Below are 13,056 nucleotides of genomic sequence, written 5' to 3' on the forward strand. Positions count from 1 at the left end.
AGAATCACCCTGCAAAAAGATTGTACCGGCTTAACATTCCCAGCGGTGACGAGTGGTCTGTCCCCAGTAACGGGGGGTTTGAATGTAAGGAAGATGGTATTGTTTGTCCACACATTGTATGTTGAGATCAGTCTGTCTTCCAGGGAATAAAGCCAACATCATCTCCACTCTGCTGGTCTTTTTTTTTTTTTTTAATGTTTATTTATTTTGAGAGAGAGAACAAGCGAGCAAGGGAGGTGCAGAGAGAGAGGGGGAGAGAGAGAGAGAGAGAGATTGAGAATGCCAAGCAGGTTCCACGCTGTCCGTGCAGAGCCTGATGCGGGGCTCGAACCCATGAACCATAAGATCATGACCTGAGCCAAAACCGAGGCAGACACTTGACTGACTGAGCCTCCCAGGCGCCCCTCCATTCTGCTGGTCTTTTTTTTTTAAATTTTTTTTTCAACGTTTATTTATTTTTGGGACAGAGAGAGACAGAGCATGAACGGGGGAGGGGCAGAGAGAGAGGGAGACACAGAATCGGAAACAGGCTCCAGGCTCTGAGCCGTCAGCCCAGAGCCCGACGCGGGGCTCGAACTCACGGACCGTGAGATCGTGACCTGGCTGAAGTCAGACGCTTAACCGACTGCGCCACCCAGGCGCCCCATTGCTGGTCTTAATAACATAGGCCAGCACTCCGTCTGTCAGCTACGGTGTCGGAGGTCTTGGGAGCCTTAGAAATGATGCTTTTGTTTTTTGTTTTTTGTGTTTAGAAATGCTGCTCTTGAAGTTAGTATGTGGGTAATAGGCACAACTCTTAAGACGCTCAAGAGATTCCCGCCCCTGGTATGCACATACCTTCTCCACTCAAACACTAGTCCAGGCATTGCCGAGGGAGTTTTGATTTTGTGGGTATAATTATGGTCCCAAATCAGTTGATCTGAAAAAGGCAATTATCCTGGTGGGTCTGACATAATTAGGTGAGCCTTTTAAAGGAAACGGCCTCTTCCCAGCGAAGAGATTTTTGCAGGGAGGGTTTCATCCCGAGGGAGGGTCTGCAAGGCAGGCTTTGAAGGTGGAGGGGCCACGTGGTAAGGGGCGCAGGTGGCCCGGGGGAGCTGAAGGCAGTCCCCGCTCACGGCTGGCAGGGAAACAGGACCTCAGTCCGCCAGCCACAAGGGAACCAGCTGAGTGAGCCCGAAGGAGGATCCCAGCTGCCAGCTTGAGAACACAGCCGGCTGACACGCTGATTGCGGCCTTGTGACACCAGGAGCAGAAGACTCCCCCGTGCCACGCCCGCACTTCCCATCCACAGAAGTGCGAGCTAATGAACGGGTATTGTTTAAGCCACTAAGCTCGGGGGGATTGTAATGCCACAAAAACAGATCCAGGATTTCTTCAGCTAGGTTGTGGGACCTTCTGGATCGTTTCCTCCTCCTTAACACGTTTGACCCCTTTACCTCTCTCTTCTCATTCTCCTTCTCTGACCCTCCCTTTCTGTGTTTCTCTGGGAGCCCCTTGCCCGTGGCCGCCTCCCCCCCCACCCCGAATGCTGGGGATCCCCAGCTCAGCCACTCGTGGGATTTCATTGCACCTGTGCACTCTGGACTCTTACCCGTGTGTCCTCATCCTTGACCTTCTCCGATGCATGGCTCCGATGCCCTGTCTGCGGCTGCTGCTTGCACCCCAGACTCCGCCTGGTCACATGCTGGGCTAGTCCCCACCTCCTCCCGCTGCCGCCGCGTCCGTTACCTTTTCACGTCCTGTCTCCAAATTTTAGAACGCGTTCCTCGCGTCACTGCCTGGATCCGACCTCTCCATAGAGCGGGAATGGTGTCGAGGGCCCGCAACACTTTCAGGCAAAATGTGAAAATGTTTGTTTCCCTTCGATCGGAAGGGGAGAAAACCTTTCAAGTTGAAGAACGTGCTTTAATACATCATATTAAGGTATTCGTCTGCCTTGACGCCCGTGCAGTTGTAAAATGTGGTTTTAAATATTTGCGTGTGGAGGAAGAGAGGCCCATGGAAGCAGAAGGGCCCGCGAAAGTCACAACACGGTCCTGGCGTCACCTTATTTCTAGAGAAGCAGGCGTTTGCACACCGCCCTATAAGCAGGGAGGATGCCTTTTGAGGTGGTCCCGGTGGATAGATGTCTTCCGGCTCTGGTGACTGGGAAGGGTTGCACATCACCGGTGATTTGGGGCCACTGCCGTGGCCTCCTCTGCCGTGGCAGGGGGTCGTTTGAGCTCGGAAGTCCCTCCCTTGCCTTCAGCTACATGCCCCGTGCTCTGGGACTTCCCTCGCGACGAGCAGACGAGCCCAGTTTCTGGCGCGCTGGTGAGGGATTCTCTGGCACCCTGGATCCAGCAGGATCCTCTGGAGGGTCCGTGCAACCCCTGCGTGGCACCCCACACCCGTCCCCGAGGTCATCCGCGCTTCCAGAGAGTCAAAGAGGGAGGGAGGTTAGCCAGGCACCCGGACAGTCCGCCTTCCAAGGGACCCACCGCAGTGCTGTAGCGATCAGATGAGGCTTCGGCTCACCCAGTGCCGCATCTGGGAAAGCTCCCGGCAGGAAACTGTCAGCAAGATGTGATCCTCTCTAGGTTACGATGAGATCCAGGAGAGAAGCAGGATTCTCTGAACCCTTTGCTGTCGGGATTCAAGCAGGGCAGTGTTTTTACTTATTTATTTATTTTTATATTTCATTTATTTATTTAGAGACAGTGGGGGGGGGCAGAGAGAGCGAGGGGGAGACAGAAAGAATGCCAAGCAGGTCCCACGCTGTTCAGCGCAGAGCCTGACGCGGGGCTCGAGCTCACAAACCGCAAGATCGTGACCTGAGCCGAAGTCGAGAGTCGGACACTTAACCGACAGAGCCACCCCGGCGACCCTGGGGGCAGCGCTGCTCTGATGTAGGAGTCAGACCGGCTCCCGCCAGGCTTTTGTCCTGTGACAGATGATGGGTTGCGTGTTCATCAGGACGGGCCGTGGTCTCCTGTGCAGCTTTGTTGGGGCGTCTGAGGTTGGCGTGTGTGTGATAGGACACAGACGCACACAGAGGGACGACTGTGTGAACACGCAGGGAGAAGACGGCCATCGACGAGCCAAACGGAGAGGCCTCGGGAGAAACCAGCCCTGCTCGCTCCTCGATCTCAGACTTGCAGCATGCAGGACTGTGAGGAAATACACTTCTGTTTAAGCCGCCAGGTCTGGGTTAGCGGACGAACCCGCCAACCCCTCACACCTCTCACTAGCCTTATAAAGAGTGGCATCAGAAGAACCGGGTATGATTTGACCAGAGGAGATAAGACGGTCGCCACCCATGTTATGACGAAGCCAAGATCCCATTGACTTGGCCGGTCATGGCATCCAGTGACCGTCTCCAAAGGCGTTAGTGTTCGTTTTCTCAAACTATCCTTGCCAAGTCACGTTGCGTGCATCCTTTGCTAGAATGCTGTTGTTTTTTGAACTTGGTTGTGGGATTTTACATTTAGTCCTGCTGTGGCCGCCCCCATCCCTCGGGGGGAGGGGCCTTTGGAAACCACGTGGGGTGTCACGGTGGGCCTGAGGGGTTCCAGTGACACATTTCCGATTTCCTGGTGAGAAAGCTGGATTTGGGTGGAGGACTTACTTTTGGATGACACTTGGGACAAAGCTAACTGTCCCTACGGTGGATTTCAGGGCACACGGTGCCCAGCGTGGGTATGATATCCGGGAGAGGCAGGTCTGAATCCGAGCCTCAGGTGCAGAAGTCCACGGTAGTGGCCACGAGAGTGGGGCTTTGCTGACGGAGAGAAGACAGGTTCTGAGAAGACATCCTAGCTCTGCCAGAAACACATGTGACATGTGACAGAGATGGAGATTGGCTTCTCTGTCCCTGTGTTTTCCTGTCTATCAAAAGAGGCTCCTCCTGGGCGTTGAGGTGGAAAAGGCATAGAGGCCCCCAAACGAAATGTCAGCGTTGTGCCAAGTTATCTACGAAGACGTTCTGTATCATCAAGGCGTCAGTCACCTGCCAGGCTGCAAGAAAGTAGGGTCCTCCCTGAAGACCTAGGATCTAGGGTGAGCTTTTGGGACAGGATTAGCCCTCGGAAAATGAGCTGCTTTTAAAATTAGACTTACCCGGGGGCGCCCGCGTGGCTCAGTCGGTTAAGCATCCGACTTCGGCCCAGGTCATGATCTCATGGTTCGTGAGTTCGTGCCCCGCATCAGGCTCTGTGCTGACAGCTCGGAGCCTGGAGCCTGCTTCGGATTCTGTGTCTCCCTGTCTTTCTCTGCACCTCCCCAGCTCATGCTCGCACTGTCTCTGTCAAAAATAAATAAACTTAAAAAAATTTTTTTTTTAGTTAGACTTACCCGGGGCACCTGGGTGGCTCAGTCGGTTAGGCCTCCGACTCCTGGTTTCAGCTCAGGTCATGATCTCGTGGTTTGTGAGTTCAAACCCCGCGTCGGGCTCTGTGCTGGCAGCATGGAGCCTGCTTGGGATTCTCTCTCTCCCCCTCCCTCTCTGCCCCTCTCCTGCTCTCTCTCTCTCACTCCCTCTCAGAATAAATAAATAAGCTTTAAGATAAATAAAATTTGACTATATTCACTTTTTCTTTTTCTTTTTTTTTATTCTTTATTTTTGAGAGAGAGGGACAGTGAGAGTGTGAGTGGGGGAGGAACAGAGAGAGAGGGAGGCACAAACTTTGAAGCAAGATCCAGGCTCTAAGCTGTCAGCACAGAACCTGACACGGGGCTTGAACTCACGAACCGCAAGATCATGACGTGAGCCGCAGTCGGACGCTTAACTGACTGAGGCCCCCAGGCGCCCCTATATTCACTTGTTCTTCATCTGCCTCTGGAACATCAGACACTGTATTTTGCAAGTGATTCTCTGGCCAAGGACAGGTGTTGTGGACGCGCCCAGGTCCTCCCTGGGGCCATGTTGGTTTTGCAGTGCAGAGTATCATCGGCTGTCCTCATGGGCAAGCCTGCACTCCGCAGTTTGGTGCATTGTTCGCTTGTGAAATGCTGCCAGTAAAGGCACCTAGAACATTCCCCAAGACGATCTTTTCTCCCTTAAGGAAAGCAGTAGCTAATACCCATGTGATAGATTCTTCATGACTCGGTCAGTCATTGGGAGAACCATACTTTTTCTTGAATCTATTCCCGTTCCCTGCGATGACCCCCTTGGGGATGTCCCTGGAAGATGTTCATGGCACAAAGAGTTGAAGAATTGCTTGCTAGTTCCGGCCCATCCTCTTTGCTGGTCCTGGCAGCTCAGGTGAGTTTTTAATCCCCGATCCTGTCTCCTCCTCTGCCATGGGAGGTGAATGCTACCTCTTCTGCCTGTGCCGTGGCTTCTGGAAGGAATAAGGAATAATTGCAGATGCACTTTGCGGATTAGAAAGCCGTATTCAAATGGAAAGGTCACAGATGAGTTTATCCCTTACAGGGGAGGTGGCCTTTACCTTGTATTTACTGTAAACTCAAGTCCCTCCCGTGCTTCCGGACTGGGGGATGTTTGCATTGACCTCAGCTCCCAAATCCATCCGTTTGTCCCTTTTCTTCTCCTTCCTTGACATTTGCAAACCGAGAAGTCTGGGCTGAGCCACCAGCTAGCTGCCTAGGTTACAGGGTGGCCTTGGGAGTGACTTGGGGCCTCTGCAGGCTGAGGAGGTGATGATGGTGTCATAGGGACCGTGGAACCAGTGGCTCAAGGAAGAGGTGGCCTTCCCACTCATTTCGGGCCCGGCGACGGCCACCTGTGCCTCCCCGAAGCTTTGGGTCCCAGGCCTGACCCTGCCGTGAGCTCTCTGACTCCTGTGTGTGTCTGTTCAAGATTTACGTCCACCTGAAGGAAGGCGGGGGCCCCGATGGGCTGGATGCGCTGAAGAATAAGCCCCAGCTCCACAGCATGGTCGCCCGAAGCCTGTGCCGGAACGCGGCGGGCAAGAACTACATCATCTTCACGGGGCCCAGCATCACCAGCCTGACCCTGTTCGAGGAGCTGGAAAAGCAAGGTTTGTCGTGTGGCGGGCCCGTCCGAGAGGGGCCCCTCGCCCCCTGAGGAGTGATGGGAGAGGTCTGGGGGTACAGGTGCGTAGCAACCGGCACAGCCCATGGGCTGCTGGGCCAGGAGGGAACACGCTGGTTTCAGCCCGCCGTGTGCCTGCCACAGGCCTGGACCCTGCCAGGCGCTGGTGATCAGTGGGGATACGGCCACAGGCTTGCGGTCTGGGCGGGGGGGTGTCGGCACAAAGCTCTGCCCAAGTCACATTTGGTTGTGTTGTTTGTTGGGAGACCGTGGCCACTGAGGGGTTCTCCTAGTGTCCTAGTCCATTGGGGCTGCTCTACCAAATTACCACAGACGACAGCTTATAAAGAGCACACATTTGTTCCTTGTAGGCCTGGAGGCCGGAAGTTCAAGATCAGGGCACCGGCGTGGTTGGGTGCAGCTCTCTTTCAGGTTGCCGATCTCACGTGACCGAAAGGATAAGGGAGTTCTCTGGGGTCCCTTTCCTTTTCTTCCTTTTCTTCTCTTTTCTTTTATTTTTTTTTAAATGTTTATTAATTCTTGAGAGAGAGGGAGACAGAGCGTGAGTGGGGAGTGAGGGGGCAGAGAGAGAGAGGGAGACACAGGCTCCGAAGCAGGCTCCAGGGTCCAAGCTGTCAGCACAGAGCCTGACGCAGAGCTTGAACTCACGAACCGTGAGACCGTGACCTGAGCCGAAGTCTCTTGCCCAACCAACTGAGCCACCCAGGCGCCCCGGAGGTCCCTTTTCTTAAGGGCACTGCTCCCATTCATGAGGGCTGCACCCTCATGATTCAGGCACCTCCCAGAAGCCCCACCTCTTAACACCATCACCTTGGGCATTAGGCTTTCAGCAGAGGAATTTGGGGGGAACGCACACATTTGATCTGTCGCACCTAGTCCCAGCTCCTACAAAGGCTCTTAAGTCTGGACTCATCCCCATCTATAATGTGGCCCCTCCAGTTGGCGCAGATGTCACAGAGAATTATGTAGAATTAACACAGTCAGCAGGACAGTAGGCCTCAGAAAATTCTTAGTGCGCTATGGTGCTGGGATGCTTCGTTCATCTGTTCAAAGGTTAGGAAGCCTTCTGTGGCCCCGGCAGAAATGGGGGCTGCGGAAAAAGGTCTGGACCAAGTCAGGGAGCCTGACAGCAAGCTGTATATCCTTTGCTTTGTCCTACATTTGGGGGATTTATATCTCATCCACTCAAGAGAAACATAAAAAGCCTCTCCTCTGCTATGGCAGCCACTGAAATCGCAGACCGATTGCTTAGCAACAGATCAGACATCCGGCCTTAAAACAAAACCCTCTCAAGTAATGGAGAGCCAACAGCTTCTGACCTTGACCTCAGCCACTGCGGCAAGGAAGCAGCCCTAGACTGGGTGCTCTGCTGGCCCTGGCTGCGTCTGACTCATCTGCAAAGTCCAGTGCCCAACAGGGCTCCGTGCTTAATGGCTGGGAGAAGTCAGGGTGGAGAGATCCGACCACGCGAAGAGGGGCCGTGGAAGTAAAATTGGAGAAAATGGACCCTGACGCGCGCTAACCGAACCCCTCGGAAGAACGAGGGGTTCCTGTGTTAGAGCAGGTGGCGAGAGCCAAGGCTGCCATCCCCACTCGCCCACTCATTCAAGTCCGACTGTGGGTGCAGGGCCGTGAGCCCTGGGGTTCCTAGAACCGCCCAGATAGCATTTGCGTGCTGTTGGGGCCACCCGGCATCACACGGTATATGCTCCCGTCACCTAGACCAAGAGTCAGGTGGTGCAGTCAGGTGGGATGTTGTCCTGGTGGGGCTGGTGTCAGAGTGCGGGTGCCCAAGGACTGTCACGGGCCATCAGTGCTGCTGCCCTGACAGCTGGCCATGCTGGCCTGTGATTCTGGAAAGAAAAGGACGCTCCCCAGCTCAGGGAATTAGGGAAAGGACAGAAGAGAATCTTCTACTGGGAAGAAAATAATTACACGTGGGATTTAGCTTTTCCCGAGAACGAGCAAAGATTTCATTGCCTGTTTTTTGGAAGCTTCTGGAGCTCCTGTGCACTCTTGCGTGGCTCCACTGTGATGATGAGACGCTGGGCTGGTGGTTCTCCATTGTCCCCACACTGGTGGCTGCGTGCCCTCCCCTCCCCCAGGCTGCCCTGGGCTGGGCTGGTGCCCTCCAGGACATTCTCACGGGCAGCCAGGATTGAAGAAGGGCATCGTAGCTGTGAGTCTGGCCGTCCCTCCGTGGACAGAGTCTGCTTTGTAAAACAGCCAGAAGAAGACACTGATATAATAAACGCTATTTTCATAAAGGGGCAGATTCAGGAGACTTGGATGCTGTTTGGGTTTTCTCCTTCCCCTCTTAGAAAAATTGCACCTGCTGTTTTTGGCTGATTGTGTGCACGGAGCCTCGGATGGAGAATTTAAAACATCCTTTCTCCTTGTTCATCTAAGGCTCCCCGCTGTTTTAAAAACAGTTCCTCCTTCTTAAATATTAAGACGAGGGGAGGGGTAGCTGGAGTTCGAGCTACAGAGGTGCGAGCGGCCAGCAGCCCTCTGCTTCTGAGCAGTAAGGCTCCATCATGCCACCCAGTGGCTCTTCCAGTGCACCCACTGGTGCTCATTAGGCAGTGGGACCCGGGTAGTTCCTCCCGTTCCCCTCCGCCCCCCGCGCCCAGGGCGGGCCGGAGATGCGCGCACACAAGGTCATAGAATGTTTCGAGTTATTGATGATACCGCGTCCACCTTCAGGGAACTTCAGTCTGTGACGGGAGACCCCCGGATGAGACTTTCCCCAGCGACTTCAGTCAAAAGTGCCGCTTCACGTCCCCTCCAGGCATCCAGACTGAGGATGCTGGCTGCAGGGAGAAGCCGTGGCTCTCCGTGGCCACCTGGCCCACTAAGTGGGGCAGGCCAGAGGGTGGGGAGGGCCAGGAAAGGCCTTGAGCCCAGGACAGAATTTAGCAAAGCCTCCTTGTCCACGTTGACCTCCGTTCACAATCCCTCCTGCCTCCGTGGGACCGTCTGTGCATTAGTGGCCACCCAGTAGCTGCTCCTCCCTCAGAGTGCAGAAGTTTCCAGAAGCACATGAGCAGATGGGAGGACAGGTGCACATGCTCAGCCCTGAGCCTGGCACATAGCCAGCGCTCTGAAGAGACTCGCTGATTCACTGCGATGGTCTCATGTAAAATCTTAAATGCTTATTTTTTTATTTTTTGAGGGAGGGGGAGGCATAGAGAGAGGACGGGACAGAGGATCTGAAGCAGGCTCCAGGCTCCGAGCTGTCAGCACGGAGCCCAGTGCGGGGCTCGAACTCATGAACCGCGAGATCATGACCTGAGCCAAAGTCAGACGCTTAACCAATGGAGCCACCCAGGCACCCGGTCTCACATGTAATCTTGAACGTTCTTATAGAAGTACTGGGACAGAGCACCTCTGGGATAGAAGTCCCCAGACTTCAGGGGTCTCCCCTGCAGGGACGTCTAGAGGGCCCATCCCCCAAGCATCAGCCCCAGAACAGGGCAGGCCCGTCCTTTCCACCGGCGTGCGTGGGGCCTCCCTGACCGTGTGGACGCGGTTTTGTGTCCGTCTCCCCCGCAGAGATCTACTGCTGTGGCCTGCTCAGCCCCAGGAAGAGTGACTGCACTGGCCTGCCCCCGTCCATGCTGAGCAACCCGGCCACCCCCCCGGCCCGGGGCCAGCACCGCATCAAGATGAAGGGGAACATGTCTCTGATCTGCTGGTACAACAAAGGGCCCTTCCGCTTCCTGACCAATGCCTACTCGCCCGTGCAGCAAGGTGGGCCCGCAGGGGGGGCTGGGGGGGAGGGGGGGTTTGTGCAGCTCAGGTGTCAGGTGACCCCATCACTGTGAGCTTCTGGGCCGGGGACTCGGCGCCACTGCACCTGACTGGTGGGGGGGGGTGCGACACCAGCTCCCCGTTGCTTGTCGGCGGCCGAGAGAAGCAGGAAGGGACCAGGGTGGGGTCCGCAGGCCGCCAGGGTTGTCTGTGGTCGCTCTGAGTGCTGTACGTGGCCAGCACTCACGTGGTCACCTCGGCATCGAGGATCTGTCCTGACGGGAGGGGAAAACATCAGCTGTTTTTTTATTGGTTCGGCGTCTTCCTCCGAGATGAACCACTAGGATTTGGGGGTGGTCAGGTGATTCTGTCATCAATTTTCCTCGGGGTCTAAAATCCATAAGGCGTCTGCAGTTAAAGTAACTACAGCCCCCACCTCTTTAAGCCACTGACAGGGGAAATCAGATGACAGAGGGCGCCTCACCGAAATTGTCCCGTCACGTCGTGTACTTGCAAATCCCCTATAGTTGTCTGTATCAAGACATGTTTCCCCTTTCCTGCTGCAGGAACGCTGCGGGGCGCTCGGTTGTGTTGGAGGGGTGTCTGTGTGTGTGATCGGTGTGCACGTGTGGTGTATGTGAATGTGTGTCTCGTGTGTGTGTGTGTGTGCTTAATTAATGTCTGTTCGTCTATTCCCACCCCTCACCCCGCACACACACCTAGGCTCTGTTACATTTCAGTGGAGATGACAGTCTAGGGACCCAAACCCACGGGACTCGGGGTTAAGGAGGTATGGAACGCCGCCCGTCACTGTATCACTGTGTCAAGGGCACTCGGGGGAGATGTTTGAAATTGACCTTGCAAGCCAAAGAGCGAGTTTGAATTGGACTTCCACACTCTGGTGATTGGACAAGGGCTCTCACAGGGAGAATGTTCGAGAATAGGGCGTAGGAGCCACCTCCCTCCAAGTTATGCGTGACAAGTTGCAAAGTTTGCGATAGGATTTAAGAGGACAGGGCCTTAAAAACCCCAGTCTCAAAGGTTGGGAGGCTTAAATCCATCATCAAGGGAACCAGCAAGGAGGATACTTGATGGGGAAGAAGAGAAAATTGGCAGGGTTGATTTTTAAGTATGCTAAAACTTACTGTTTGTGTTTCCTTCAGTTATAGTTTCCGTTTCTAAAGTATTCGGTTATAAATCACAAAGTCCCCGTTCTGAGACACCCTTAAAAAGCCCAGGTCGTATGCCTTTGGCGTGGCCCCGGCCCCTCCTGCAGCACCTCTGGAAGCTTCCCAGGTGGATGGCATGGGCACCTGTGAGCCAGGCCCGCCCTGGAGCAGACAGAGCCCCACGGGTGAGCTCCCAGCCTGGGTGCCACAGGCAGGAGGCACCAGGAGGCAGGGAGGCAGCGTGGAGAGTGGCAGCTGGGTGGCCACTGGAAATCTTTTTATTAGTTCACATCTTAGAGTATTTGTTTTCGTGTTTGTTTATTTAGAAGAGAAGGAGGACTCAAGTGAGGAAGGGGCAGAGGGGTAGAGAGAGAGAGAGACAGAGCGCGAGAGGGAGACACAGAATCCGAAACAGGCTCCAGGCTCTGAGCGGTCAGCACAGAGCCCGATGCGGGGCTCGAACTTGTGAACCACAAGGTCACGACCTGAGCCGAAGTCGGACGCTCAACCGACTGGGCCACCCAGGCACCCCCTCCACTCCCTGTTTTATGTCAGGATAGCCAGGCAGGGTGGGGAGACGCACATTTGTCCGACGGGGGGTTTATCGTCTCTGTTCTCCGCAGGAGTGATCATCAAGAGGAAGACTGGGGAGATCCCCTGCCCCTTGGCCGTGGAGGCGTTCGCTGCTCACCTTAGCTACATCTGCAAATACGACGACAAGTACAGCAAGTAAGTGGAGGCAGCCGCGGGGCTCACCGGCACGGCCTGGAGATTGGTGGGTGGTCAGCAGTGCCCCGGTGTCCGAGTGGACGGATGTAGCCCCTGTGAGACAAAATCCTGAGCCCTGTCCTGGTCTTCCAGGCTCACCCGCACAGCCCCCTCACTTCTGGGCGCCCTGCCTCCTTCCCTGTCACCCTTGCCCCTGGACGCCCTTCCCTCCGCTCACCCGGGGCTTGCCATCTCTCAGCACTCAGCGCAGAGCCTGCTCCCTCTGTCCCCTGCCCCGACCGCTCTCCTCCCCCACCCCGGCACCCATGGACCACGCAGCACCAGCCCCCCGGTGTCCACACGCTGGGTGCCGTGTTCTCCAGCCCAGGTTACTGAGCTGTTTCACCTCTGGGCACCTGCTCCGGGGGTGGCCTCGTCTGAAGCACACGCGTAGCATAGACAGGATGCGTCACCCACGGCGCGGTGACAGGAGCTCGGGAGTGATGGCTGGTGAACCTGAGCGGGACTCTGAAATTGGTTGGGTTGAGCCTCCCAGCCTAGAACGAGGCTGGAGGAACCCCCAAAAGGCAGGCGGGCGCTTACTCCACCCACTTGGAGGGTAACGTGCTGGGCTTCTCCGTGGCAGAGAAAACCGAGGACCCGGTTCCCCCTGGGAAACTCAGCCCAGGTTCGAAAGGCAGCCCCACGCCACCGGGAGTCATTGAACAAATGTTTACCGCGTGCTCTGCTCAGAACCTGCTGAGTCCATGAGGTTATTACAGAGAAATCTGCATTTGTATCGCAGGCGCGTTGGGTCCGCTCTGCGCCGGCCGTGGCGGGGGATGCTGACCCTCAGGCATGTCTGGGGGGGCGGGGCAGAGACAAACGTGCAGATGGGAGGACACAGTGTGGGCCTGAGTCGTAAGCCGGCTCTTGGCCCTGGAGGGACACCATCCTCCGTCTCGGGGCCGAGGCCTCCCTGACATGACATCCATCCTGGATCCGAAGGGAAGGCGGGGGTGGCCAGGAGACGTGCCCTCGGGAGGAAGGGGACGCATCGCAGGGGCCTGCAGCTGAGGGTGTACTTGACCTTGGGGAACGGAAGCAGTTCAGGATGCACGGGACACGGCAGCCGAGAGGGTCCCTTAGCAAAGAGGGAAGCCCCCCAGACCCTCTTCCCTTGGAGCTTCTGAGCCATCGGAGGCCGGGCTCCCGGCTTCGGCATCTCTTCTGGTGGCTTCCTCCTGCCGCACCTAATCCTCTGCTAGGAATTGTCTTCATCTTCTTTGTCTTAAGTGAAGCTGACCGTGACTAAGCTGCAGTGAGAGCTGACCCCCTTGCCCGGTTCCTACCCCCGCGGCCCCCCCTGCGGCGGCCCTGACCGTGATGGGGCCTTTTGGGGAACAT

General features: G+C 55.8%; 1 protein-coding gene across 1 annotated transcript in view; it reads left to right on the forward strand.

Moving 5' to 3' along the window:
- Window positions 1-13,056, forward strand: part of PGBD5 (piggyBac transposable element derived 5) — a 108,451-nt gene that overhangs the window by 93,271 nt on the left and 2,124 nt on the right. Inside the window, exons 4-6 of the mRNA XM_043596340.1 lie at window positions 5,804-5,984; window positions 9,575-9,772; window positions 11,565-11,670. Coding sequence (XP_043452275.1) covers window positions 5,804-5,984; window positions 9,575-9,772; window positions 11,565-11,670 — 485 coding nt within the window. The remainder of the gene's footprint in view (window positions 1-5,803; window positions 5,985-9,574; window positions 9,773-11,564; window positions 11,671-13,056) is intronic.

Source organism: Prionailurus bengalensis, chromosome D2 (assembly GCF_016509475.1).
Source record: "Prionailurus bengalensis isolate Pbe53 chromosome D2, Fcat_Pben_1.1_paternal_pri, whole genome shotgun sequence".
Classification (NCBI taxonomy): domain Eukaryota; kingdom Metazoa; phylum Chordata; class Mammalia; order Carnivora; family Felidae; genus Prionailurus; species Prionailurus bengalensis.